General features: G+C 35.5%; 4 protein-coding genes, 4 non-coding genes and 2 pseudogenes across 10 annotated transcripts; 4 read left to right on the top strand and 6 right to left on the bottom strand.

Moving 5' to 3' along the window:
* Window positions 1-5,708: 5,708 nt before the first annotated feature.
* On the bottom strand, window positions 5,709-5,833 carry K09H11.12. Its single transcript, NR_068788.1, has one exon. It is a non-coding gene; the product is annotated as an Unclassified non-coding RNA K09H11.12 (non-coding RNA).
* Window positions 5,834-6,076: 243 nt separating this feature from the next.
* K09H11.6 (MARVEL domain-containing protein) lies at window positions 6,077-7,626 on the top strand. Its single transcript, NM_072106.3, has 4 exons — window positions 6,077-6,475; window positions 6,532-6,658; window positions 6,944-7,094; window positions 7,287-7,626. The coding sequence occupies exons 1-4, from the start codon at window positions 6,301-6,303 to the stop codon at window positions 7,332-7,334; spliced, it is 501 nt and encodes a 166-aa protein (NP_504507.2). The 5' UTR covers window positions 6,077-6,300; the 3' UTR covers window positions 7,335-7,626.
* Window positions 7,627-7,649: 23 nt separating this feature from the next.
* On the bottom strand, window positions 7,650-10,933 carry srx-123 (annotated as a pseudogene). Its single transcript has 9 exons — window positions 10,889-10,933; window positions 10,674-10,834; window positions 10,546-10,619; window positions 9,739-9,833; window positions 9,614-9,671; window positions 9,362-9,522; window positions 8,820-8,891; window positions 8,599-8,729; window positions 7,650-7,752 (listed from the first exon to the last, which is right to left on the bottom strand). Coding segments are annotated over exons 1-9 (900 nt in total).
* On the bottom strand, window positions 8,593-8,739 carry K09H11.13. The gene has a single exon (NR_068787.1). It is a non-coding gene; the product is annotated as an Unclassified non-coding RNA K09H11.13 (non-coding RNA).
* Window positions 10,934-11,361: 428 nt separating the features above from the next.
* K09H11.15 (Integrase) lies at window positions 11,362-12,553 on the top strand (the record flags this gene model as incomplete). Its single annotated transcript, NM_001269132.3, has 3 exons — window positions 11,362-11,376; window positions 12,236-12,362; window positions 12,417-12,553. 3 exons carry the CDS (start codon window positions 11,362-11,364, stop codon window positions 12,515-12,517), a joined length of 243 nt encoding a protein of 80 aa, NP_001256061.1. The 3' UTR covers window positions 12,518-12,553.
* Window positions 12,554-12,651: 98 nt separating this feature from the next.
* srx-124 lies at window positions 12,652-14,743 on the bottom strand (annotated as a pseudogene). The gene is made up of 7 exons: window positions 14,697-14,743; window positions 14,570-14,646; window positions 13,833-13,927; window positions 13,490-13,626; window positions 13,046-13,137; window positions 12,840-12,968; window positions 12,652-12,748 (listed from the first exon to the last, which is right to left on the bottom strand). Coding segments are annotated over exons 1-7 (674 nt in total).
* Window positions 14,744-15,681: 938 nt separating this feature from the next.
* Window positions 15,682-19,413, top strand: K09H11.4 (Filaggrin). The gene is made up of 5 exons (NM_072103.2): window positions 15,682-15,763; window positions 16,916-17,021; window positions 17,090-17,475; window positions 17,760-18,416; window positions 18,487-19,413. The coding sequence occupies exons 1-5, from the start codon at window positions 15,700-15,702 to the stop codon at window positions 19,164-19,166; spliced, it is 1,893 nt and encodes a 630-aa protein (NP_504504.1). The 5' UTR covers window positions 15,682-15,699; the 3' UTR covers window positions 19,167-19,413.
* On the bottom strand, window positions 18,481-18,630 carry K09H11.14. The gene has a single exon (NR_068786.1). It is a non-coding gene; the product is annotated as an Unclassified non-coding RNA K09H11.14 (non-coding RNA).
* Window positions 19,414-20,155: 742 nt separating the features above from the next.
* rga-3 (Rho-GAP domain-containing protein) lies at window positions 20,156-24,360 on the bottom strand. The gene is made up of 9 exons (NM_072102.4): window positions 24,218-24,360; window positions 23,686-24,162; window positions 23,438-23,635; window positions 22,678-23,386; window positions 22,038-22,630; window positions 21,746-21,990; window positions 21,108-21,696; window positions 20,961-21,062; window positions 20,156-20,883 (listed from the first exon to the last, which is right to left on the bottom strand). Exons 1-9 carry the CDS (start codon window positions 24,338-24,340, stop codon window positions 20,662-20,664), a joined length of 3,258 nt encoding a protein of 1,085 aa, NP_504503.1. The 5' UTR covers window positions 24,341-24,360; the 3' UTR covers window positions 20,156-20,661.
* Window positions 24,361-24,919: 559 nt separating this feature from the next.
* Window positions 24,920-25,452, top strand: K09H11.16. The gene is made up of 2 exons (NR_136385.1): window positions 24,920-25,132; window positions 25,181-25,452. It is a non-coding gene; the product is annotated as an Unclassified non-coding RNA K09H11.16 (non-coding RNA).
* The last annotated feature ends 80 nt before the right edge of the window (window positions 25,453-25,532 follow it).

Raw genomic sequence — 25,532 nt, 5'->3', positions numbered from 1 at the left:
CAAATGCTAGTGCTTTTTCATAGCGTGGGAAAAATATTACTTCAATATGCACTGATGACTGGAGCATTGGTTTCTTTCTGTGGGAACTTTGGAGTATTATGAAATGCTTTCAATGCAAAAGGGCGAATGGTGAAATCTTTTCAAAATTTTCATTTTATGACTGGAATTTTTGAACTTGAAGAAAGTTTTTCATTGGCAACAGAACATATCTCTACTTTAAAATATGAGTACTTATCTAAGATTTCTGAAAATGGTCAATAAAATTTTGGCGGAAACAAGAGAAATGTTACTTTTTCTCCGAATGATAGCGCACGCTTTCGCCGTGAAACCTCAATTTTGAATAGGTATAAACAATTATGACAGGTCCTATTGTACCAAGTATTGTACCAAGTTTTACTTCTTTCGACAGACATGAGGTTACGGTAGCTAGACAGGAACACCTTTTTGAAATTCTTGGTATTATTTGCTTAAATCTGTTGAAAACATGTTTTGCTCATTATAAAGGTGAATAGCTGAAAAATTTCCAACTTCCTTATCAACAATGTTTTTGAAAATTTTAATGTTGAAATTACGAGAATCCAAATGTTTATTTTTTCAAACTTTCTTGTCAAAACATAACAACTTTTTTTGAGCAATTTGTTGCCTCCTAATACTAAAACAGAACCCTTGATAAGATTAAGTAACAAAACGGCTAAAATGGAGAGGAAGACATGTTAATACTACACATGTTTTGACTCATTCATTTATTTATTTTTTGGTTTCTCCGGCTTACTCCAATTAGAATTAATACTTTCTTATCACGTGATTCAAATTTTGATTCAAATTTTTCAGATTTCCTATTCAAATCCCTATGTTGTTGCTTCGCACTTTTAGAAATCCAATAAATTCCATAATTCTATTAGAGAATATTTAAATTAAAGTGATTTTATATATTTGGGGAAACGGAAAAAATATACAGAAATTTGATTAGTAAAATGTGTTTGAGGAAGTCCATATAGGAAATGAAAATTATTTTTTTGGAAGTGTACATTAAGATTGAAGCTTTGAAATGATTTTTTATTGCAAAGTTTAAGTTGTATCACGTGCCTGAATGTAATAGCATATTCCTTGAAAATCTTAGATACCAATATTCCAAGTTTATGGCAAGAAAATATCAAAAATCTATCTTCCAATAGACTAGATTTGTATTCCCTTTTGTATAAAAGTGCGCTTGTGATTCATTTCGGCTTATGTCAGTACAATGATCAGAATTAAAAGAATTAAAATTTGTAGATTGAAGTGAAAAATGGAAGCCTTTTGAACTCGGGGCGCACCCAGGCACCCAGACAACATTTCCGAACTGCTGGCTTCTAACTAGACACTTTTTATTTTAAACTCACAGGATGTTACATATCTATTTGGTTCCTGAATGTGTCACCCGACACTATGTCACTGCTTAAATCAAAAGATAAGCTTACTTAGTAAGTGATAAGTTTTATAAAATCTTTTGATCCAGAGAGTTGTTGTAGGTGGGTCCAAAGGATCAAAATGAGAACTGACTCAGATTTTGGAATTTGAAATGTTGTTTATTGAAACTGTATACTTGGAAAGTAAAAAAGTCAAATTTCTACTACAAAGTGATCTTGCAACTCTTCGCACCTTTCTGCAGCACTTTGGCAAATGTAATGAGATCTTTGCTACTTGTTTTCATTGTTTTGATCATCACTATAATGCCTATCATTAGACTTTCTTAGAATGTCAAGCTTAGTTTCCAGACGAACCCAAGTGATATGTTTAAAGGATCAGAAACTGGATATTGGAACCTACTTATTACTTTTAATCCCTACGATCATACAAGATCAGTTTCAAAAAGTAACAAAGTGATAAATTTTCAGTCAGAATTAGGTTCAAATAAGTAGAAAACAAAAAATTAATTTAATACAAGGATGGGCGGCAATTCTACAAAATGGCCTATTGCCCCATATTTTTTCAACACTTTAAATTGAAAATTAGTGGCAAAATATAGAACATAACTTGATTTCTTTGAAAATGAACATTTGTTCCAGCTGAAAAATTTAAAAAAGTGCTCAGAAAATATCTTAAACTTGCTAATTCCCGGATAGAAAATTATAAAATTATCAAGCTTTGTTTTTTTTTTAATTGGCTACTGCCAACCCATTTTATAGCATTTTTGAAATGTTTCAACTAAAATAAATGTTCGTAGAATTGCCAAACATAATTGCCGCCATGTCCTATCGCAAGAAATAAGAAATACAGTTTCCTAAAAGCTAGACTTTTTGAATTTAATGCTTATTGTGGGCTACACTCAATGGCTTATAAGTATACTTTAATTGCTAGTTTAAAAAGGTTGAATATTTTCCTAATTATGGAGTTTTCAGAAGTAGTCCACTTATCCATCAATCAGTCCATTTGAGCATACTTTTCAATCTTCTGTTTTCTTGATTTCCAAATCGTATTTTATTTAGTGGAATTAAAATCCAAAACAATTACTAGGACTTCCTAGAACCCTCGCACACAAAATCTTCACACACGTTTTGTGTCAAAACATATATTTCCCACTAATTCTTTGTTTGTCATTCAGCTTAGCAAACGTGATTGTCTTGAAACGTAGAATGCTTGATCTCGGCTCATTCAGTGGATCATCTGACAGGATCCTTAAGCCCGTCTGATGTGAAAAATATTCCTCCGAAACGTGACAAAATTTTAGTCATTCCAACTCTACGTGACTTGCAAAAACGGATTTTGTTCCAGTGTTTTCCATAAAATGTTGAATGTTATAATAAATCTCCGAATACTCCCAAAATAAATATTGTATGTGGATTTTTTACATGCATCAAATCTCAATTTTGTGCTCATTACTGCAATGATCATTGGAACATTAACCCACTCTTTTCAAAGAAAAAGTGACAAATCCGGTCTCGAGGCATTCAAATATCTGGGGATTCCCCTTTCAAGTACAATACTCTGACTCGATACACTTTCATTCTAATTTTACTCATTTTTAGTTCAATTATCAATAGACAACTGAGTCAATCGATGACGAATTTGAAAGCCTAGGGTTTCTCTATTATTAGACTGAAGGGCAGTTTTGGGAAATTTTTAGTGCACATTTTGAAATCTGATTAATTATACACTGGTTAATGCTAAGAATTTGGTGATAAAAATGAATTAAAATTCGTTATTTATAAAACGAAAATCTAGACATTTTTGGAAAACATTTAGAAATGGAATAGGTTGTAATCTTTGGTTCTGATATTGATGAAAATGTCATAAATTTAAAAGTAAGAGAATTTAAAAATGTTATGAAAGCTTTTGATTAAACGTTTTGATAGGTTATTGTGAAATTTTGAAAAGTTGCCAAAACTTGAAAGCATCTCGATAAACTATCACCGCTCCCAAATTATGGAATTTCAGAAGAAAAACTAGCCTGCCAGTAAGGGCCTACTATGTACCTACTTGAATGCTCATTACACAATTGAATACTCAAAATGTTTCCTAGTTTGACTTTTGATTACAAAATAAAAATAGTAAATCTAAAAGATGCACAACAGTTCTGCGTTTGCAGACACTAATCGTAGGCAGGTAGAGGTGGGTATAAAGTAGATGTGCCAGAGTACCTGGCTGCCTTGAGTAGGCATTCTGTTTTGGCTTTCCAAAAAGCAAAACTTACTGGGCTTTGATACTGAATTATACAATTTTTTGAATACATTATCTTGAATTCAAAGTTACAGAATTTGTCAAGGATTTAAATAATCTGTTCAAAACAAAATTAACCCCGATAAACTTTGGCTTATTTGTAATTATTATATTCCGTTTTTATAAGTTATTTTCTTGAAATTTTTTTTCAAAATTTTTATCGCCTCCAATTCTCCAGTCTCAGTATATCCTGCCTCCTACTTTTATTTATATATTGAACCCCCGCAAAATCTAATTCAAGGTAAAAAAAGTCACGTACTCGAGCATTATTGGGTTATTTGAAAATCACTATTCCAGATATCTAAGAATTCATATTTTTGTTTTCGACGTTCTCACGACTCAAATGGTTTTTTAATGTGATGTTGAATGAAAAATTAAATTGCATTGAGTAAAATATCAAAAATAAGGATCCTTTTGTTGAAATTTGAATATGAATTAGGCTCTGATTGATGATTTTTTTTGTTATTAGAAAAAAATATTTTGACTAAAAAATTATTGCATGGAACGTCGCGTTCCTGGGAAAATTTTTAGGGTTTTTCCAAAGTAAAAAGAACACGCAAAGAAGTATGTGTTCTTGAAGTGAAGTACTTTTCCTGGTACTTGTGTTTCTACTACAACCCGTCTTCTACAACAGGAACAAAATTGTAGACTTCCCGGTGAATGTCCTAAAATTACAAAGTTTCCGCCGAAAGAGAACTTATGTTTTGTTCAACATGTCATTTGTTGAGCATAATTATAACTTTTACTTACTTTTTTCGTCGTCACTTTTAGTTATTTTTGTTATGTGATAGTTAGTTAGTTCTGACGCGATTTCTCAGACGTACATGGTTCCCAAGAAATTTCGTTTATAGCGTGCTACTACGAGTTTTAAATTCAGTTTCTCAGGAAGGTGATAAGATATTTTGTAGTATGGCTTCCATGGTAGACAGACTAGAAATTGCACCAAGTGAAAGTATGCCTTGGAACACCTTGCACTCGACTCTTCAAATCCGCTTTCGCACCGTATACTCCTGCGTACATTTTTGCGTGAAACCAATGGAATTTCTTACTTTCTCAATGTGCACACCTGTAGGCAAAAGGCAGACATTTCTGCGCCTACGTTGACAGTTTGAATAAATCTTAGTTTTAGAGTGATAACATGTACCTTGGAAAAAACAAATGGGTAGTTCAAGAAATCTTGACATTTTGGGCAATTCGTTGATGTCCAAATAAGTTTTGGTAGTTTTTATGTCATGTAAAAAAAACATTATTTTTCTATTCTGAACAAAATTTTGGAAACTTTCTGGTTTGAGTTTCCAATAATGACAGCATACGGAAACTTTAAGTCTTTTTTGGTTATTATTGCAGCACTGCCATTAACCAATAACCTGTAATTTTTGACGTAATTCTTCAGCCTAAATGTGGAGACAATTTGAACATTCTGCTCTAATTTAGTTTGGAGCTCAATCAAATTTGGAGACTGTGTAGGCGTGTTGTGAGAATTTTTTGAGTTTTGGAGAACTTGTTGTTTTTAATAATTTGAAAAATTTCCAGGAACTTTTGTTCAATTATTTGAAAAGGTGAAACTTGGAACAGTTTTTACTAGCACTTTTTCAAAAATAACAACATGATGTAGGATTTCTTATAAATTCAGATTTTTTGCAATTATCCAAAGTTATAAGTTGTTTTGCAAAGTTTATATCCGAAGACTTCAAAAGAAATTTGATGCAAGTCATCCAATGAAATAAGCCTACATTTTAATAAGAATTGTCTAGTATGCTTCTACTCTATCATGTAGGTGTAGTTATTCCCGAAAAAAAACGTCATATTGCAGACGAAAATTCGTTGGCAGAGTTTTCCTTATCTTTTTACCTCCCCAATTGTGTTAATCATCATATTCATTTCCTGATCTCTGTTCTTAATACTTTCATTTGTCTCTTTATCCCAATCCTCCCCTTAAATCCTTTCTTTGGTTTGCCACACACACTCACAATATGCTCTCAATCTCTTCTCTCTGCGCTCTCTCGTTTCGATGCTTCATCGTCCTAAGCCCCGCCCTCTGTTCCGCCCAACATTTTTTTTTTCATCGCTGCTTCATCTACCCCCATTACCACCAAGAGACGGTGCGACCAGTGGCCTATTGCCTAAAACCAGAATCTGATTATTGTAGGTTGTGTAATAAACCACCTCCAACAACCACCTACACTTTTGTCCTATTAGTCGGTTTTTTTTTTAACTTTCTTCTTTTGTATTATTATTTTTCATTTTATTTGTATTTTAGTTCTCTCTTTTTCTTATTTTTTTTTCTTCTTCTTCCTTTCCAGCCCAGACTATTACTACAAAATTTTCATTTTTGATATGTAGTAGTTGAGAAGTGCGTATTTCCTTTGAGTGTGATTCATTTCAGCTCTTCCCCCCTGAGGAATAAAAAGCGTGTGAATAAGCTTTCGCCCTTTTTACATAATCCGCCCAAAGATCTACTTAAACATTTTCAACTTGAGTATGCGTTCCTTTCCGTTCATTTACACAAATTTATTCATTTTTTCTTAAACATAATAATTCACATAATTAATCTGTTTCAGAATAAAAATTTCTTCCGACTCTCTCCTTCCCTCCAAACCAAAAATGACTATCCTCTTCTCGAAAATGACCGGAAACTCACCGCAAAACAATGGAACAGCCCTCGGAGTTCGAATTATTGGAGCATCTTTCCTCTGCCTATCAATAATTTCAAGTGTAATTGCATGTGCTTTGTGGAACACGGAAAATCATTCCCTTGCCAATAATATCATCTATTATGGTAGGTTAAACGTGTGATCTTAGAATTTTTTAAATTCTAAATTTATAAATTTTCAGTTGGACTATCTGCAACTCAAATGCTCAACATTCTAATTGTATACCTGATGAATAGAGGAATCACTTTGCAAAAAGCTCACTATTTACAGCCATTCATCATTTGCGCACTTCTTCACCTCATAATATGGTTCGTTAGCATTTAAATTCTTCGAAAAAGAAAATGCCAAAAAAACCGATCTATTTTTGATATTTGGCTCCGCTTTAGAAAATCCAAGAAATCCGTCGTCAAAAACTGTACTTCCTTGATTATCGGATTAGAGGAGAGGAGCCCAGAAATATTGAAATATTGTGTCATAACATGCATTTCCGGCGGTTACATAGACTTTCTTGTTTTCGTTTAAGAAAAATTCTGAAAAAAAAACGCTCACTCTAAAAATATTATCAATTCTGAACAACATGACGTCTATTTCAGCATCCTCCTTTCTGCAATCTTCTTCCTTTACGTCGTCACCCGCGCCACGTTCTACTCAGTCTGGTCGGATCTCGGCTTCTTCTTCGTTTTTGTCATCTTGACTGGCTTCTGGATCATTGCTATCTCGTTGGCACGCGAGTACCGAGACTACGTACGTGTCATTTCATTCACACATTCTGAATTGTATAATGAAGAGGATGATGAAGTAGTGGTGACGGTCTAGACATTTACATGACTATTGTCACACTTCTAAACTCTTCTAACAATATTTTTTTGAAGCCTCTAAAACTTTAATCAAAAATTCTCAGTTAATGCTTTCATCTAACAATTGCTTAATTTTTAGATCATCTACGATGATTTCCTTCATGAGACATTGCCAAGCTTTGTATGATTTTCTCTAACAACTTGTCCGTCTCCAAATCGTCCAAGTCAACGGGTTAAACTACATCATGGCAACATTTTGTTATTTCGCTTTCAATCAGTTTTCAGGAGCTTTTTTATTTTTTAAATGTTTGTTTTAGTTTTTTGTGTTCCCGGTTAATCCAAATTTCTGTTTCCTGGATTTTGTGATTTTATGATTTCAACACGTTCTATGTGTTCATCGGGTCTTCTTATATGTTCTCTTTATGATTGTATGCTTGTAAATAATAAGAATTGAAATATATAAATCTATTATTTTTATTGATTTTTCTTATTTTGTTAATTTTCAGATAATTTTAATTGAAGATACATTGGTTACGGGTCTGATTTTAGATTTTCGTCTGAAGAATGAAGGGTGAATGTCTCGGTTGTAGATCATCATTACGAATCTGAAATGAATTTGTTTTATGTGTAAAACGAAATTGTAAAAATTGATTCGTCTAAAAATTTTGCAATATTTTTGAAATTCATACTTAAAGCCACATAAAGTAATGGGGTCTTGCCATGAGAAAAAATGTACTAACACTAATTGTAAGTGTGCACTAGTTAACTAAAAAGTGCTAGTATAAACTTATTCCCAAACCGATAAAATTTATTTTCAGGTACTTGCTTTATAAAAATGTGAAGCTATAATATTTGCTCAAAAATTTTCAAGATCAAGTCTCGTTGTTTATTTGACCTCTCAAATGTTTCCATTTTTTAAACTTATAATAATTATTCTAGTTTTACAGTTACCTCAAAATTAAGTTACCTCACAAAATGTTTTAAACATTCGCTGGCAACTCTCTTTTTCATTCTGTAATTTTTTATGGCCTCTGGCAATTTTTCACCCTTCTCATTTACAGAAGAAAGTATGGTTGGTCAAAATTGTCTAGCCTAGTGTCTGAAAAGTAAATGAAATTTGCTAATGTTGGCTGAAGTCGAATGTGAAATTTATGGAAGTTACCAATCTAAGCTACAAAAGAATTGCTTCAAATTTTGAACTTATAATATCCAAAAATTTAAATTTTCAATTTTTATTGTTTTCGAAATTCTTGCTTCTAACCTTTAAATGCCTTGTTTTGATTTAGACTAACATAAGTTTAGATCTTAACGCAAATAATAACAACGTTGCCATCATTTCCTCTCCTGAAAACATATCAAAGAGCAGCTCATTTGCGTCCAAAAATTATTCAAGAAATTCTTAGATCAAAGTTTCCGGTAAAAACGAATAAAGAAACAAAAACACTACAAACCCGTCAAAAACATGAATTGTGAGCCAAACGCCGGACATGCAAATGAACTGGAACCAGAGAGCGTCGTTGAACTTGTAAATGACTTGGCATGCGAGCATGTCGATCATGTGCAAGCAATCCTGAGTGACGCTCTGCAGAAAATATTTTCATTTTTAAAAGATGAGACAAATTCTATGATCTAAGATTGAATATTATTAGTTTTAATGAATCAAAAGATGAACCTGTGCAAACATCAAACGGCCTTTTTTGGAAAGATTCTCACTTCGTGTTATGAACATTGCTTGCTGATAAGTCTGAATAATAAATTTATTTTCGGATGGGGAAAATATTTACATTTTCCCGGATATTTCTTTGTTAACAATAGTACACATCCTTAGTTAATTTGCGATGTCTCCGTTTGCACCCTCGCAAATTTGGTATAACACTAATTTTGAATGATACGTTTTTGTTTAAGATTAAAAACATTTTTAACAGTTAACAGTGTTCCAAATTTAGTCAGATTCAAAGCTATGAACTTTTAGATAATAATTTTGAATGGCAAGCAAAATTTTCAGATTTCATGAGCGATTTTAATTTAAATACTGCATAAGACTCAATTTGCATAATTTCTCATTCTCCATCTTGGATATGCTGAAATTCTTCCAAAGCGGAGTAGCTCCAGTAGGATCGACGACTCCCAAAAAAAGTGATAAAAACTGAGATTTTTCCAATTTTCAAAAAACACACAAATTTTTGAAGCAATCGTAATAAAAAGCGTTCTTACAAGACCCATTAGTTTAATGAATGTCGCCAGGTTGGATAAATTGGAAACAATAGCCATTGTCAAAATAAAGATGAAATTTTGATCCGCATGGTTCAGTGCACATTGTGAATTCTTTGGGGCCCAGGAAAGAAGTTCAATAAATTAAACGTAGCCGCAACCTTCTGAAAATGCACTTCCGTGATGTTAAGTGAATTTAGCAATGTGGATGGACATTGCAAGTTTTTATATTCTATATTCTTCTAACTTAATCACCTGGAAAGCCATAAATCGTGGATAAACCAAATATAATCGTCAGGCAAATCAAACAGTTCTAAAAATAATGATAAATCATTATAGGACTTCCAAAACATGTGGATAAAGAGATAATAAAAACATACGTTCATGTTCAGAAGATTGTTACTTCCATTTGATGAAAATGGGAAATAAGTGACAGTAAGACGATTTAAAGATAGACAGATTTGAATGAAGATTCCTAGAAAATGATGAAATTAAAGAAAACCTGCAAAAATGATATAACAAAGCAACTTTCAATTCTCACAACTTTCTTACGACAAATATTGATTATTTTTCACCATAATCATCTAAATTTTCAACTTAAAAACTAATACAAAAGCTCAAAAAAGGTTCTTTAAATCTGAAAATGATATATATTTCTGTGGAAAAAAAATATTTCAGAGTGAACAAATGTTTTTCTACGTTTCTGTATTCATTTTTGAATTAAAATTTTAGATTATCATGCTGAAATGAGCAGTTGTGTACAAGCTGATGAAAAGATTTGCCACCCTGTTGCGAACTGGACTAAATAGGACGTCTGTAGTTCAGTTTATCCCGCAGCCTGACATTTTTTTGAGTTTGGCCACACACTATACTTGGTCATATAATTGTACAATAAGTGACCAAACAGGCAAAAGATACCGGTCAATACAACGCCCGTAAAAACCGGGTGTTCGGTTTTTTTTTAGTTTATTTAATCCAAATCATTGCGGACCTATTCTGACATTTTTCAATGTTCAAGTCTACGTTTTGTCTTGATCATTTTACATCTCCGATTTCTTAAAAAATTCCAAGAATTCTAATAATCAAGGAGCATTTCAAAATCACTGTTTTCAACTATTTCCTCTCACATACATATATATTTAAACTGATTTCCCACATATTTTCTGGAAATGGCTAAAATCTATTACCCGTAATATATGCTCCCCATCCAGCAACTTGTCCCCAGAATACATTTGCCCAGTAGGGGAGGTAATAGAAATTTCTGAAACTTGTTGTTTGAATAATCATGCTTTGCATGTCTATTTTTGGGACCTACAAAAAGGTGCAAGGCGTTGACCAGACCAAAAACGTGAAGCAAGTGATCAGATTGCATATGGACTTTGAGATGCATAATTTGTAGAATATGCTCAATTGTCCTTCCTTTTTAATGAGAGCCCGCAACACGTAAGTGTTGATACAAAGTCCGATACTCGAAACCTGTAGATCAAAGATCATTTCATTTAGAAAATGGAAGAGAAGAGCAGAAATTACCAATGCCATTATGGTTGCAAATGCAAGTCGAAAAATTTCATCCATACTTGAGTATTTTTTCTAGTGTTCCGAACAAACGTTGCAAACAAATCTACACAATTTTAGTGAAGGGGCACTGAAAATTTGGAAGTTTGAATTATAGTCATTAACAAATTAATATGAACATTTTGAATTTAAAAAAAACTTAGTTTATCTTCAAAAAATGGCCAATTTTACAAACTTTTCCGCGTTGCTGCAGCCGGAAATTGTTTTATTATTTGATTATTGTCCTATTTCACAAATGTACATAATCTCAAGTTTTTTCTCAAGTTTTTTTATCTCAAGTTTTTTGTTGATTTGATTTTTAACCCAGTTTCAGTCTTGTAGTCACAAAAGCTCATCTTTTAAGCGGAAATTCATTAAGATTATATATTTTTGTAGCAAAAAGACCCAATATTTCAATAGAAAAGTGGGGCGCAGCACTATTACAGACTATGGTATTAATAAAGGTACAGATAATACAAAGTAAATAGATCATATTTAACATTCTATTAAAAAAAAACATCATGAGAAGTCGGGAGTCGGTTTTCAGTATTTTTGTTCTGAAAACGGGCAAGAAGTTGGCGCCAAACCTTGATTGAAAGTTTCTAGGAATCCCGTTTTTTAATCGGCAATTCAAGAATTAATCAGATTTCCCGTGGCAAAGCGAACGACTGCAATGCGCAAAATGCGCAAATAAAAGGAAAATAGGTTCATACTATTGTTCTTGAATGCCTCTAGCGAGAAAAAAAAACGAAATATCGGATGACATTATGGTCCAATTTTAAAACAATGCAAAACTATTTTTGGTAGGCAAGGATTTAAAAATTAAACAAATTGATTAGTAGCGGTATCGTTGACAACCATTTCTCACAGTAGTAGTTCCATTTTCCTTCTCTATGATTGCAAGTCAACTCGTTTCAGATTTTCTAATCTTTTGTCTCAAAATTAATAAACTCAAAAAAAATGAAAACAAGCGGTTTGTCTAAAAATCAGAAACACACTTTTACGATTCTGATTTTTGCCGACACAAGAGCTGTGACGTTTATGAAAAAAAAAGTTTAAAATGGGGTGTTTATAATTATTCGAGAACTTGCCGGAACATTTAAGACTCATTCTACAAAGTGTTACTAAAATTTTCTTCGATTTCTATATCTAACTGACTCACGAAGAAACTAACAAATTTCGTGAAAAAAATTACACTTTGGAATGATGGGAGCTTTAAATAAATGATAAAAAATCTAATAAAAATCTACAAATTCAATCAAAATTTTATTACCTAACAAGAAATCACAATTCTATGAAAATGAATAATATCTGTATTTTTAGGAAAATGGCGATTATAGGAAACAATGGTATGGACATAGACAAGAACTGTTTAGTGGCATCCCTGGAGATTTCAGTGTACGCAGAAAATTGGCAGTCGCAAAGAAAACAACTGTGGGAACAAGATTTGGTATTTCTATGAAAAACATCAATAATAGGGAATTAGAAACCTATTGAGTTTTAGATTCAATGAGGACACCACGAGCGGAGCAACAACCAATGAGCCATTCTTTGAGGAAACGAAACGAGCCGGAAAGAGAAAATCCCGGAAGAGTGTTCTGGTAACGAAATTTGTTTAATTCCAATCTTGTTTGGACTGATTTGTCAATGAAAAAAACAACGTTTTAATATTCGAATTGAACCAAAATTTTCATGAAATTTTTAAATCCATTATTTTATAGAAGTTTTATTTTCGATTCTCAGAAAAACTTTAAAGAAGATGCATTTGTCGCTGGTCTTATGTTAGGCTTTAATTTGAACAATGATGGATGAATGTTGTAGATCATCATTACGAATCTGAAATAAAATTAGCATTATGAAAAAGAAACTGTAAAATAAATTCGTCAGAACATTTATGTTATTTTCTAGTATCACAACCACTACAAACCCGTCAAAAACATGAATTGTGAGCCAAACGCCGGACATGCAAAAATGGGAACCAGAGAGCGTCGTTGAACTTGTAAATGACGTAGCATGCTAACATGTCGATCATGTGCAAACAATCCTGAATCACGCTCTGCAAAAAAGTTACTTTTTTTACCTTCTAGAATCTAAGATTGAATATTATTAGTTTGAATGAGTCGAAAGATGAACCTGTGCAAACATCAAACGTCCTTGTCTCGAGAGGTTCTCACTTCGTGTTATGAACATTGCGTGCTGCCGAGTCTAAATATACATTCGGTTAGCTGGAACTATTAGATTTAGATTTTCATTCTCTAGATTTTTTTGAAAACCTTTTTTGATTTGAGAGTTATAAAATAGAGAATCACTATTATTTTTCTTTAGTTTTACATAAAATCACAGCAAAACATTTTTAGGTAGCATTTCAACAATAAGTCATTTTTCAGCATTTCAACAAGTACCTAATGTAGGAATAAACTTTCTTTTAAAAGTTTAAACTTTAAAAGTTTTTAATAATGAACTACAGTAGTTAGAGAGTCTAAAAATATTGCTCTAAATTTGTTGAAAGTTTTTCTGAAACTTCACAAAATTTCAAAGTTGCGCCTAAAGCAATTGTAAAAACCAGAATGCTCCTACAATGTCCATAAGCTTGATGAATGTCGTGACGTTGGATAAATTAGAAACAAATGCCATTGTAAGAATGAAGATAAAATTTTGTGAATTCTCTGGAGCCCAGGAAAGACGCTCAATAAAGTAAACGTAGCCACAGCCTTCTGAAAATTCAGTTCCTCAAATGAATTTAGTGAGTGAATAAATATTCTAACTGTATGTTTTCAATCACCTGGATAGGCATAAAGAGAGGATATACCAAATATAATAGTTAAGCTTATCAAACAATTCTAAAAATAAATAAATAAACAAAAACATTATAGGATTTCCATCTACAAAAACATCTGGATAAAGAGGAATTATAACATACGCGGATGTTGAGAAATTTGTTTTTTCCATTTGATAAAAATGGAAAGTAAGTGACAATGAATCGATTTAAAGATAGACAAAGTTGGATGCAGATTCCTGAAAAAATATTAAATTTGAGCATTACTGAAATAGTTAAAGCTAAAATTTCAACTGAAAAGCATCAGGTGAAAACATTTTTGGAATGTATGCCGCGACGATTAAAACATAAAAAACTGCCAGAAAAAAAATTTCAGATTTAAAGTTTTTATTTTTTAAGCTTAAAGTTCCTACATTTTCTTCAAAAAAACATTTATTGAATACTAAAAATGCAAGGTGAAATGTTTTGATTCTCAAAAATAATTAGGTTTAAAAATTACGGAAAGTTTCCGGGAATTTGTCGAACTGGGCAATTACCGTAACTGCCAAAATGTCAGAAACTCTAAGAATTGGCAATTACAGATTGCCGGAAATTTTCGATTGCAACGCTCTCCTGGTTCAAACACACGCAACAAAGTGTATATTTAGAAATTGCAAATTTCAAATTTTTAGGACATATTTTTAGGAATATGTTGTTTTTTTTTTAATTTTATTCACGATTTTTGTCTATTTCACATTTCGGTTTTCTCACGTTAAAAATTGTTGATAATCATGGATCCCTTCAACAAACTGTTTTCAACAACTTTCTCGCGCATACATAATTCTAATCCATCGTTGAAACAAATTCCCACATATTTTCTGGAAATGGCTATACTCTATTACCCGTTATATATGCTCCCCATCCAGAAATTTGTCCCGAGAATAAGTTCGCTCAGTAGGGGAGATAATAAAAAAAATTTCTGAAATGTAGGTAGGTATGTATGTATGTATATCTATTTTCGGGTCATACAAAAAGGTGCACGGCGTTGACCAGACCAAAAACGTGAAGCAAGTCATCAGATTGCAAATGGACTTTGAGATGCATAATTTGTAGAATATGCTTGATTGTCCTTCTTTTTTAATAAGAGCACGTAAAACGTAGGTGTTGATACAAAGTCCGATACTCGAAACCTGTAGATCAAAACACTTTTCTCATGAAAAATGTAAGAGAATATCAAAATTACAAAAGCCATTATGGTTGCACATGTAAGTCGAAAATTTTCATCCATATGTAAGGTTAGTGTTCTAAACAAATGTTGTACACAAATCTACACAATTTTAGTGAAGGGGTAAAGCAAAAAAGAAAATTAAATCTAAGGTTTCAAGAAAAATGACAGAAAATATCGGTTCAAAAACCTGTTTTATGAAATAATCCCCTAAAAATCACAGAGTTCAGTTTTCGAGCATTATATTAATAAGGCAAATCATTTTCGTTTCTTCAATTTTACATGCATATCTACCACCTACTACCTACGTACTTGCCTACTGCCTATTGCAATATTTTGGGTCTAAACACCACAGTTTGTCAGAGCTTTCACAGTAGGTACGGCGTAGGTCACCTCTTAGGCAGTTTTCAGGCATGTTTTGCCTCAGGACTTTTAGACTTTGAATAACTATGTATTAAAAGTTGAAACTTTCTCTTACTCAAATTATTCATTGAAATCTTCACTTCAAGAATTAATCAGATTTCACGCGGCAAACCGATCGAATCCAATAAATGCGCAAGTAAAAAAAAAGAAAATGAAATGCATATTATTATTGTTCTTGAATACCTCTAACGAGAAAAAAAAGAACGACATATCGTCATAAAACACGTTGTCATCTGGATGAATGAAAGAGAAGGCGGAGGAGGGAGGACTTTGTGGAAGAATTTCAAGACAATACACAACTATACAGTACGTCCGGTAGGAAAGAATACAAAAGAGTGAACGAAACGATCAGTCGCGCGCGGAGGTAGAAGTACTCTTTCTACCATGCGACTTTTACTACTCAGAGTCGCATTTCTATTTTCAATCTTTATAATTACAGTCAAATCACGTACGTTTTTTGTCTTGTTTACAGTTTTACAAAGTCTGAATTTATCCGAAAAATTACAAAAACCATGAGAAAGTGAACGTTTTTCATTGCATATAGGATTTACTAATTTGGTCATTTTTTTGAGCAAAATCGTTCGATTTCTGAGTTCTGAAATAATAATTTATAAATTTCTGCGGGGTTTTGACAGAAAACAATCTCAGTATACCAACTATAATTATTGAAAAACTTATAGAGATTTTCTAAATTTGTAATCATTTTTCAATTTTGCAAAAAATTTTTAAAAAAAGCCAAATTATTTGTTTAGTCTCGCGCAAATTAATCACATTGTCTTAAATTTTTTTCGTTGTCCACCTAAATTTATTGAAACATAAATTGTCAAACATTTTTCCTCAAAAAACGTTATCAACTTTTAGGGCGATTCTATCTGATACTACAAATTTATTTTGAGCTATTAAGTTTTCCTTGTGGAATATATTTGAAAATTAGGCAAACGATGATCAAATCAAATAGTTTTAAAAAATATATATATTCATTTAAGATATATGTCTTTTTGTATTTCTCGACAATTGGAGATTTCCACGAATTGGTTTTTTTCTGATATTTTAAAAACAAATTCATCGAAGTTACTTTGAGTGCGCCTCAAACGTAGTTACCGTTTATTACGATTTTTCGGGATTCGGAAGTCCAAACAAATTCTGGGATTTCATATACCGTATTTCCTCTATTAGTTTTGCACCCCTTCTCTCAACTTTGGCAGCTCATATCTCAGTAGTCGTTTGTTCTTTAGAAAAGTGGTCAACTGATAACAATTTTGTTAGATGTTTTTCTATAATTTGTAGTTTGTTTCTTATTTATATGTTCAAAACAGAATGAGATATGAGCTGTCAAAGTTGAGCAAAGGGGTGCAAAACTAATAGAGGAAATACGGTATTTAAAGATTGATACACAAAGTTTTGGAATAGACTTTTATTGAAAAAAATGAACAAAGAATTTTTAGCAAAAAATTAAAAAATTATTTTAACTAATGCATTCTTGATTTTTATAAAAAATTCTGAGCTTTAGTTCAGGAGATCTATCAGAAAATGTTCTGACGAAACTGAACTAATTAGAATACAACACAAAAGTCTTGCGAAGAACCTCCATAACTTTCAGAATTCTACCGAGGAGACTTGGAACCTCGTTACAGTAGGAAAACGCCGTTTCGACAACAGACTGATATTCCTGATCCAGTATTTGGAATTGGTCATGGAGGAAGAAGGTTGGTAATTTCTGTTATTGATTAAGAAACCTCTATATTTTGAACTAGCAAAACGTATTCAATTTCAGATTCAATGGAGACAAGTCTTCACGTGAAGAGCAACAACCATTAAGCCCTTTTTTTGGGGAACGAAGAGAGCCCGAAAGACGAAATTCTGGAAGGGAGGATGGACGCGATTACGAGGAGAATGGTGATAATGATAATCAATACGGAAGAAAACGGCCATTCGGATTTGGAAGACAGCGGAGTCAAGAAGAGGAGAGAGATGAAAACTTTCCAAGAGATGGAGGACATGGATTTCGGAGACCACATCTTCCAGATCCCACGGAAGTTAAGGATAGGTTCGATAAAGAGAGGGAAGGCAGGAAGCAGCAGAGAGGAGACGATGGTGAAGAAGAGGATCATCCGAAATCACAGAGAGGGATACAAAGATCGAATGAAGATGATCGGAAAGGTGAGATACTAATGGGATGGGAAATTTCTGCAATGCGTCGCCACTTCTTGACCAATTTTCGCCAACTTCCGAAAAGGTCAGCTAGAAAGGCTAAGGCTAAAGTTGGTTGAGGAGAGACGATGATTTGCCGAGTTGAATGGATCTTCTAAAAGTTACCGACGACAATATAGTCAGCTTTTACACAGTGGTCGTTTCGGTGGCTGCATGGAAAATTCAAGCTTACCTTAAAACTTGAGACTCAAACTCTAGAATATCAGTCCATTCCCATACATATCCAATTTCAGACGAAGAAGAGGAAGAACGTCCAAGGCGTCCTCATCAGAGGCGTGGAGACAGTTATGAAGATGAAGAAGAAGATCGCAAAAAGTACAGACCGCGACATGGGGAGGAAGAGGAAGAACCCAGTCGTGAACGCGAGCACCATCACCATCGGGGAGAGGAGAAGCCGGAAACTGAGAATATTGCCGAAACGCCTTCGAAAGTGGTCGGTTTGAATATGCAGATGGTTGCCGGAGTATATCCAAAAGAGAAAAAAGGGCCTGTTGTTGAAGATGTCGATAAGAGAGGAGGACGATTTGTAGATAAACCTAGTGAAAAGGAAGAGCAAGAAAAGTTTTTTCGGGGCTCCGACGCAGGAGGGGGTGAGGATCGAGAGCCAGAAAAGGGACGAAAGCAGGAGCATAAAGAGTCAAGAGATCGACGACCAGCTCGAGGAGATTCTGGAGAAGTTGAGAAAAGAGGAAGAGGAGAAAAAGCTGAAGGTAGAGACGAACAAGAAAGAAGATCACATGGTTCAGAAGAAAGACGTGGAGGATCAGAAGAGCAACCTCACAGAGAGGAAAGAGGGCCCCAAAAGCCAGAAGGACAGCAACAGCAACAACAAGCTCCATCGCCTCCCAAGCCCCAAATCCCTCCGTTCCCTGCTTTCCCCAAATTCCCGTGTAAGTTTTCTTTCAGGGCAAAACTATAAAAAGTTATGTTAAAAGGATCTATAAAAAACCTAAATTTCAGCCTTCGGTGGGTTCCAACCATTCCAACCAGACTTTCCAACTCGAAGATTCGGTGGTAATGGCGGTTTTGCGGGTGGTCCTTGGAACTCACCTGGAGGATCTGCCGGACGCCAAGCAGCGCCTGGAGACGACGTTGGCTCGAGTGAAGACCGATCTGGCCAAGACGGACGACGTGTTCAGCAACAAAACGCATCTACTCCTGCATCCGACAATTCGAGTTCCCATGATGATTCTTCCGAACGGAGACATTCCACCAGCGATCACAGCAAGGAAAATGAGAGAGGAAGAAAGGAAGATGGAAGAGAAAAAGACGATTTCAGAGAAGATCATGGAAGAGAAGATCATGGAAAAAGTGAAGTTCCAGAAAAAGTAGAACATGAACAACATCCACCACAATCTCATGGATCCCCACATCCAGGACCACAATATCAAGGGCCACCACCTCGAAAAGAGTTCCCAACTCCTGGAAGATTTGTTACAAATATTCGAGCCAAGAAATCAGGAGAGATCCTTGATGCAACAACTGCTCTACCTACAACATCTTCTCCACCAATACTATCTGCAATCACTTATCCAGTTATTTCAACAACTACACCATCTCCATCTGGAATTGTATTACCAACTGAGGCTATTGTAACTAAACTGCGATCAATTGTTAATCAGAGAATTAAAGTTGCTTAATTTTAATTTCAATTTATTAGTTTGGGCCGATCTCAATGCAAACGACTCGTATGTCTGCAATAAGTTTTTGAATGTTTTTGAATGTTTACAAAAAACTACAAAATCTTACTGTAGACATTTTAAAAAAAGAAAGAAACATTTTAAATAGTTGAGATTTGTCCAAATTAATATTTTGAATTCAAGCAAGAACTTATTAATATATTTTAACTGTAAATTTGATATCAATAAATACGATAATCGAAACAGAAGGAAATTATCTTCACGTGGTGTCAGAGTGTCACATTTCGGTTTGATCTACGTAGATCTACAAAAATGCAGTAATTTAGAAATGCAAAATAAAAACCTACGAACCTGGTTTTATCAAAATCACGGTGGAGTCGCGCCAGTAGAGAAATTGTTTAAAATCACACTTATGGGTCCAAATATTATATGTAGTAGAACTAATTAAAAGGTTTCGAAACTTTTTTTGACACTCAAAAAAATGGGAATTACTGAATTTTCTGAGTATATAATTACCAATTTAAAAAAAAAAAGAATATTTTACTTTGAAATATTACGGGAACACTGAATTCTGAGAATGCGTATTACACAAAATATTTGACGCGAAAAAATATCTCGAAGCGGAAACTACAGTAACTCATGAAAGACTACTGTAGCGCTGGTGTCGATTTACGCGCTCGATTTTTGGAACTAATTTCTGTTCGAATTGTTACCGCGATAATCAATTTTATTCCGTTAATTTGTTTTTTTTTGATTTTTTTATCGATTACTAAATTGTTTCCGTAAATCGACACCGGTGTGCTGTAGTTATTTTAAGAGTTACTGTAGTTTTCGCTACGAGATATTTTGCGCGTCATATATGTTGTGCAATGCGCATTCTATGAATGTTTCCCGCGCCATCATAATAATTCAGATTCAATAAGCAAACGTAACATGTTTTGTCCTACTAAGTTTCTCGAGATGATTTTTGATCAAAGATGTGGAGAAATAAAAGTGCACCATCTTATTTCGTTGGAAAAAAATTGCATTGAAGTTAAGAGATGGGTAAAGTAAAGCACAATACTAAAAATAATGATAATAATGGTGGTGTTGATGATCAGATATTACACAAGAAGCAACACTAAAAAGGAGAAAAACTCGGGAAAATCGGAGAGAAAATACGAGAAAAAAGGGTTTCCAGTGGAAATTGGAATGAAAATGAAGCTGGAATGAGGAGAGAAATCGCGATTTTTTGGGTGCCAAAGGCTAATTCTGATAATGTCAGATGGCAACAAAAAAACCCCAAATACACATGGAAATTGGTAGTTCTTATTTGTAGAATGATAAGCTAGAAAATCTAGTAGTATCTAAAAGAAGAATACGTGCGGGGGATAGAAAATGCGAGATTTCAAGTACTTGAAAAAGTCTGGGGAGACAAAAAATGGGGATGAGGATCGTAGAATTGAGACAAAAAATAGTGAGCCATAATTCATGAAAACATACAAGAATTTAATTTTTAGAAATATTGCCCAGCATCATTGGAGACCCGTGATGTAGTTGGAGTGGCAGTTGGAGTGCTGATCGCCGAGTCGGTGGATTCAGAGAACGCGGCATTTCGAAGATCCGAGACATCCGAAAAACGATCCGAAAACGGGTCATTGCTTCGGAGTGATGATTGTGACATTGCTGACAATCGACCGCTCATCGATGTTTCGACGCGTTGCAAGTGCTCGATTTCCTGGAAAAAATATATTCTTTGAAATTTTTAATTGTTTTTTTGTGGAATAGAAAATAAAATTTTCTACAACAAATTACCTGAAAATGATTGACTCTGGATCGCACTAAACCGCAATTGTTATTCCGTAGAATTGCAACTGAAGGACGAGATTCGACGGAAGCTTTTCTGCTTGGCAGTGCCTGAATTAGTTTTTATTTGCCAATCACTACAATTTTTATACTTACAAACTCATCAGTTGCAGACCTCAGCGCATTTGTGTATTTTCCAAACTCGAAATAATCACTTGATCTTGGCGACATCTGATTCGAAGATCCTTGATAGGAAGCTTGAGCTGGCGCCGATCTTAACGCAGTCGGAGTTTCCTCGATGCTCTTCGTTTCTCGAAGATTTGATCGATTCGGTACCGAAAGCGTCGACTTTGATGAGTGTGCTTGCCGGGCCAGCGGAGAGATTCCCGATCGGTTCATTTTCTTTGGCATCGGCAATTGCGGAAGCTTGAACTGTGTTGACGGTTCTTCAGGTTCCCCGGCAGCAGCAACAGGAAACTCGAATCTATTATCGATTGATACGGATCGAATTGGCAGTTTCGGCGAGAAAGTCTTCGGCATCCGTGGATGCGAAGGAGAAGTTGGAATACGCCGTGAACCGTCAGATATCGAGATTCGTTTCATGTCATCGAGAGCATCCAACGAGACTTCCGACTTTCCCGGAGTAAGATGGGGTGGTGAATGTGGAGGAATCGGCGGCGGTGTAGATCGCTTAATTTTGACTGCCAATGGAGATAATGTATGTGATCTTGGAGTGAGATTGGTTCTGAAATAAACGTATGTATAGTTTTCTGCATTTTCGATATGAAACTAACCTAGGAGACGATGTGATCACTTGAGAAGGCGCAGAGTTGTTCGTCATTGTAACGTGCTTTAACAGCGGTGACATCAGTGAACTCGACTCTCTTCGGACTTCCGATGGCTTGTCTAAAGGAGATTCTGTGGCCTTCGAGTATGAAAGATGAGCTCGGCTCCGTCTTCGCGAAAGACTAGGAGTCCTCGTAACGGATACAACCTGCTTCGTTCCAACCCACGCGTGACCATTCTCGTGTGAAAGTTTCTGTAAAACATACGCCTTTTCAACTTTCAAAATTGATTATTTGTTACCGTCGGCGTATCCATCACCATTGGCGACGTTGCAATGTCACAGAACTTCTTCATTTTCTTCAAATTGTCCAAATCCTTCCTGAGCACGACTTTCGGCGTTTTTTGTGGCGATTGTGGCGACTCCTCTTTCAACGAGTCCATCACAAGTGGCTCCGCTTTCAACATACTCGTCGATTCGACAGCCATGGATCCATTGAGCACCAGCATGCTTCCTGTACTGATGTGTCTCATCGGAGCCGCCTTATTCTTCCTTCCCTCTCGCCGCGATCTGGCTTCCAGTGCTTTCTGCTCTAATAACCATTCTGACTGATCCACATTGTTCGTTGCGTCTAGCGTGTCATCAGTCTCGCAGTCCGCCTGATTCTCCTTCTCCTCCATGGAAGATCCGTTATTGAGAAATGAGTCATTTCGATGAGGGAGGCTGGCACCAACAGTGTTCGGCCGATTTCTGCGGAGCCTATTGCTGATGGGAGCAGTGTGACGCCTGTTTGTGAGCTTCACACCATTAGACCTCGGCTTCTCACCCAATATCACAGTATTGCGTTTTCGAATTTTAGATTCTCGATTGCGTTGATGCTCGGATAATAGAAACTCTGAAAATGTAACATAAATTATTTTCCAGAATGGAACGATTTCTCACCTGCAACATTCATCTGCTCATTGGACATTATTTGTTTTGCAAATCGCATTGCATCCGTATTCCGATCGCTGGCCGACAACCGTCGAAGAGCTCCACTGCTGAGAATTTGCTCGGACTCGAACATCGTGGAAATCGTAGACTTTCCACTACCGTTATTTCTCGGTGTGGCGTTCGTGTTCCCTCGCCTATTCTGATGGCTTCTCGATTGTCTTCCAGACGCTGTTGATCCCGTCGACATGGTAGTCGACTCATTACGTGCCACCTTTTTCCGATGAATTAATGGGTCTTGGTGAGGATCGGTGTGCAAGTTCAATGAGCATATGTCCGTCAACTTGGATGGCTCGGCAGTGTGTCCAGTCGTAAGGCGTTCCGGGCTTGGACTCTTGGTTCTCTTCATATTCGAAAAACGATGTTTAAGGTCGCGAAAGCTCGGAAGAAACGATGCGGATCTCTTCTTCTTCGAATCCTGTTCGCCCTTCTTTCGTGCAGTCACTATTTTGTGCACCGCTTCTGAATCTCGTCGGTGAATGGTGAGAGGCGTGGATGGGCCCGGTTCTCTTCTTTGAAGCGAAGCTGTTTGAGCCGAAAGACAATCCGCATCGGACAACGTTTCGTATCCACTGCTCATGCAGCGTGGCATAGCGCTTGAGCTTCGGAGCATTGCGTTACTGGTGACGTATGGATCACGACGGACACCAATTAGATTGGCCTGAAATCGATATAAATTAGCTTTTAAAATTAGGAAAAAAATCAAACTTACATTGGTAATTAATAATTTAACCGCCGCCGTGTTCACATTCATTTCATGTCTTTTCTGCGCCAAAATATCCTCCTTCGAGCCACGACGGAGCTGCGGAGTTTTCTTCGAATCATGAATTCCGTCACCGAAAACACTTCCAATGAAAACGATAGCCAAATTTTCAATTGACATCTTGTGTTGCTCACTGTGGGCGGCGATCTGGAAGAAACGGAGTTTTGGATAAGAAAATTCAAATATTCTCGCCATACCCTGTTCAGCTGTCTCATCACATATCCCAGCGTTGACGCATGCGCATCTGAGAGCAGCGGTGTTTGTTGCTCAATCGTTCGATCCTCCATGTAGAAGACATCTGCCATTTCATCCCGCGTCATCAAAAAACCATCCGAAATTCTCGCCTGGCATGCTTTCTTCAGAAGTCGGGCTCGGCACTCTTCAGAGTCAAGAAGAGGTGGTTTCAGATCACGAAGGAAACGCTTCACCATTGTACAAACGTCAATAACACTGTAATCGTTCGGAATGTCGCGTTGTCCCTTGTAGATCGCCTGAACTTCTGCGCGATTCAGCCGGACAGAGTTGCCTTCCTTGCGGAAAATACCATCAGTGTCCATTCCGTGCTTCGAGATGATGTTGAACGCGTTCACAATGAACTTGGGAACTTCCTTCAGACGTATTCTCGTCCAGCCGGTGCCGACGTTCACGTCCAGAGTGACATTCGTTGAGCATACCTGAAAATGCATATTAAAAATATATTATAGATTCGAATAGTTTTCCAGCACAAACCTCTCCAAGAGTGTAACTAAATTTATTTGGCCTCGGACCTGCGCCGGCGATCACTCCGCTTGTCGTCGAGCCTTTCCGATACACCGACGAGGATGTAACGACACGAAAGTCGTTGTGTTCCATATATTCTCGAGTTAGTCAGCCTGAAAAATGTTTGAATTGATAGTTCGAGAAGCCTATAGGCAGGAGAACACGTTTTTAAACGAGAAAAAGAGAGATATTTTCATTAAATTAATTTACGAACATTTTTGAATCGAAAAGCTTATCAACTTTCAATAGAAACGCATGATAACAAGTAGAAATACGGAGAAGAGTTCAAGATTCGAATTGTGTGAACAGCGTGCCGCACAGGCTGGCGAATCTTAAATTTCAGTTCATTTTTCATCAGGAGCATCAATATTACAGAAAAAAAGCATTGAGAACACAGAGAAGCGTCGATTCTGCGTCCAAACCGAGAAAAAAAAAATCAAATTCGCATGATTATCGATAATTTTTTAAAAATTATCCTAATTTAGTCAAAAATGAAAAATTTCCCGCATTTTTTCTTATTTTTTACAACGGGTTACTGTAAGAACCTGCACATCTTACTACGGTGGATGTTTACAATTTATACACCGAATGCGTACTGCACAGCGCGCATTTTAATTGACGACATTTTGTGAAAACTGAACTAACATTTTATAGAAGTTTATTTTTTCAGACAAAAACTTGCTTTTTTCAAAACTACTGTACTTATTGAAAGTGAATGTCTGGGCAAAACGGAAACTGTGCGGTGAATACGATTCCATCATTTTGTCTTTCTAGATTGAAATTGAACCGGAAAGATGGGAAAAAGGCAAAAGAGAGATAGCCGCAAGAAAAAGGTTCCGAAGACGTCAAGAATTCAGAAGAAAAAATATTGGTCTGGAAGCAGAGGTTGGCTCAATTGAATAATCAACTCAATATACCTTTTTTATTATTCAGGTTGAAAAGCTGCGATTTGAAGCTTCCAATAATTCTCGCGGCGTGGAGCTTGAGCAACAACTCGAATCTGAATCACTGAAGAATGAGCACGAACTTGTTCGCAAGATGATAATTGATGATATGGAGAAACTGGAGGCATTTCCTTGTCTTCTAATCAACTTTTTTTCTGACTTATTCTCCCAAAATCCTGCAAATACCTCGTTCAGATTTTTGTATGTCCACTCATCCGTTTACTCGCCAACACTAGGCAACTAAATAAAACTACTGGTGGTTAATGTTGTATATCAAATGGCATAAAGTAGATACACACACAGACACAAGCAACTAACCAACTACTTGCTGTGAGGCAACA

Source organism: Caenorhabditis elegans, chromosome V (genome assembly GCF_000002985.6).
Source record: "Caenorhabditis elegans chromosome V".
NCBI lineage: Eukaryota > Metazoa > Nematoda > Chromadorea > Rhabditida > Rhabditidae > Caenorhabditis > Caenorhabditis elegans.
This window is presented reverse-complemented; position numbering and strand designations above follow the sequence as displayed.

What these genes read in the sequence shown, in the direction of transcription:
- K09H11.4 (NM_072103.2), top strand. Translation starts at nt 15,700, where the DNA reads ATGCGACTTTTACTACTCAGAGTCGCATTTCTATTTTCAATCTTTATA. An exon ending in ATTGGTCATGGAGGAAGAAG is followed by an intron (nt 17,022 to 17,089) that starts GTTGGTAATTTC and finishes ATTCAATTTCAG; the next exon opens with ATTCAATGGAGACAAGTCTT. An exon ending in GAATGAAGATGATCGGAAAG is followed by an intron (nt 17,476 to 17,759) that starts GTGAGATACTAA and finishes ATCCAATTTCAG; the next exon opens with ACGAAGAAGAGGAAGAACGT.
- K09H11.6 (NM_072106.3), top strand. Translation starts at nt 6,301, where the DNA reads ATGACTATCCTCTTCTCGAAAATGACCGGAAACTCACCGCAAAACAAT. An exon ending in CAATAATATCATCTATTATG is followed by an intron (nt 6,476 to 6,531) that starts GTAGGTTAAACG and finishes ATAAATTTTCAG; the next exon opens with TTGGACTATCTGCAACTCAA. An exon ending in CACGCGAGTACCGAGACTAC is followed by an intron (nt 7,095 to 7,286) that starts GTACGTGTCATT and finishes CTTAATTTTTAG; the next exon opens with ATCATCTACGATGATTTCCT.
- rga-3 (NM_072102.4), bottom strand. Translation starts at nt 24,340, where the DNA reads ATGGAACACAACGACTTTCGTGTCGTTACATCCTCGTCGGTGTATCGG. An exon ending in TTAGTTACACTCTTGGAGAG is followed by an intron (nt 24,163 to 24,217) that starts GTTTGTGCTGGA and finishes ATGCATTTTCAG; the next exon opens with GTATGCTCAACGAATGTCAC. An exon ending in TGAGCAGATGAATGTTGCAG is followed by an intron (nt 22,631 to 22,677) that starts GTGAGAAATCGT and finishes TTACATTTTCAG; the next exon opens with AGTTTCTATTATCCGAGCAT.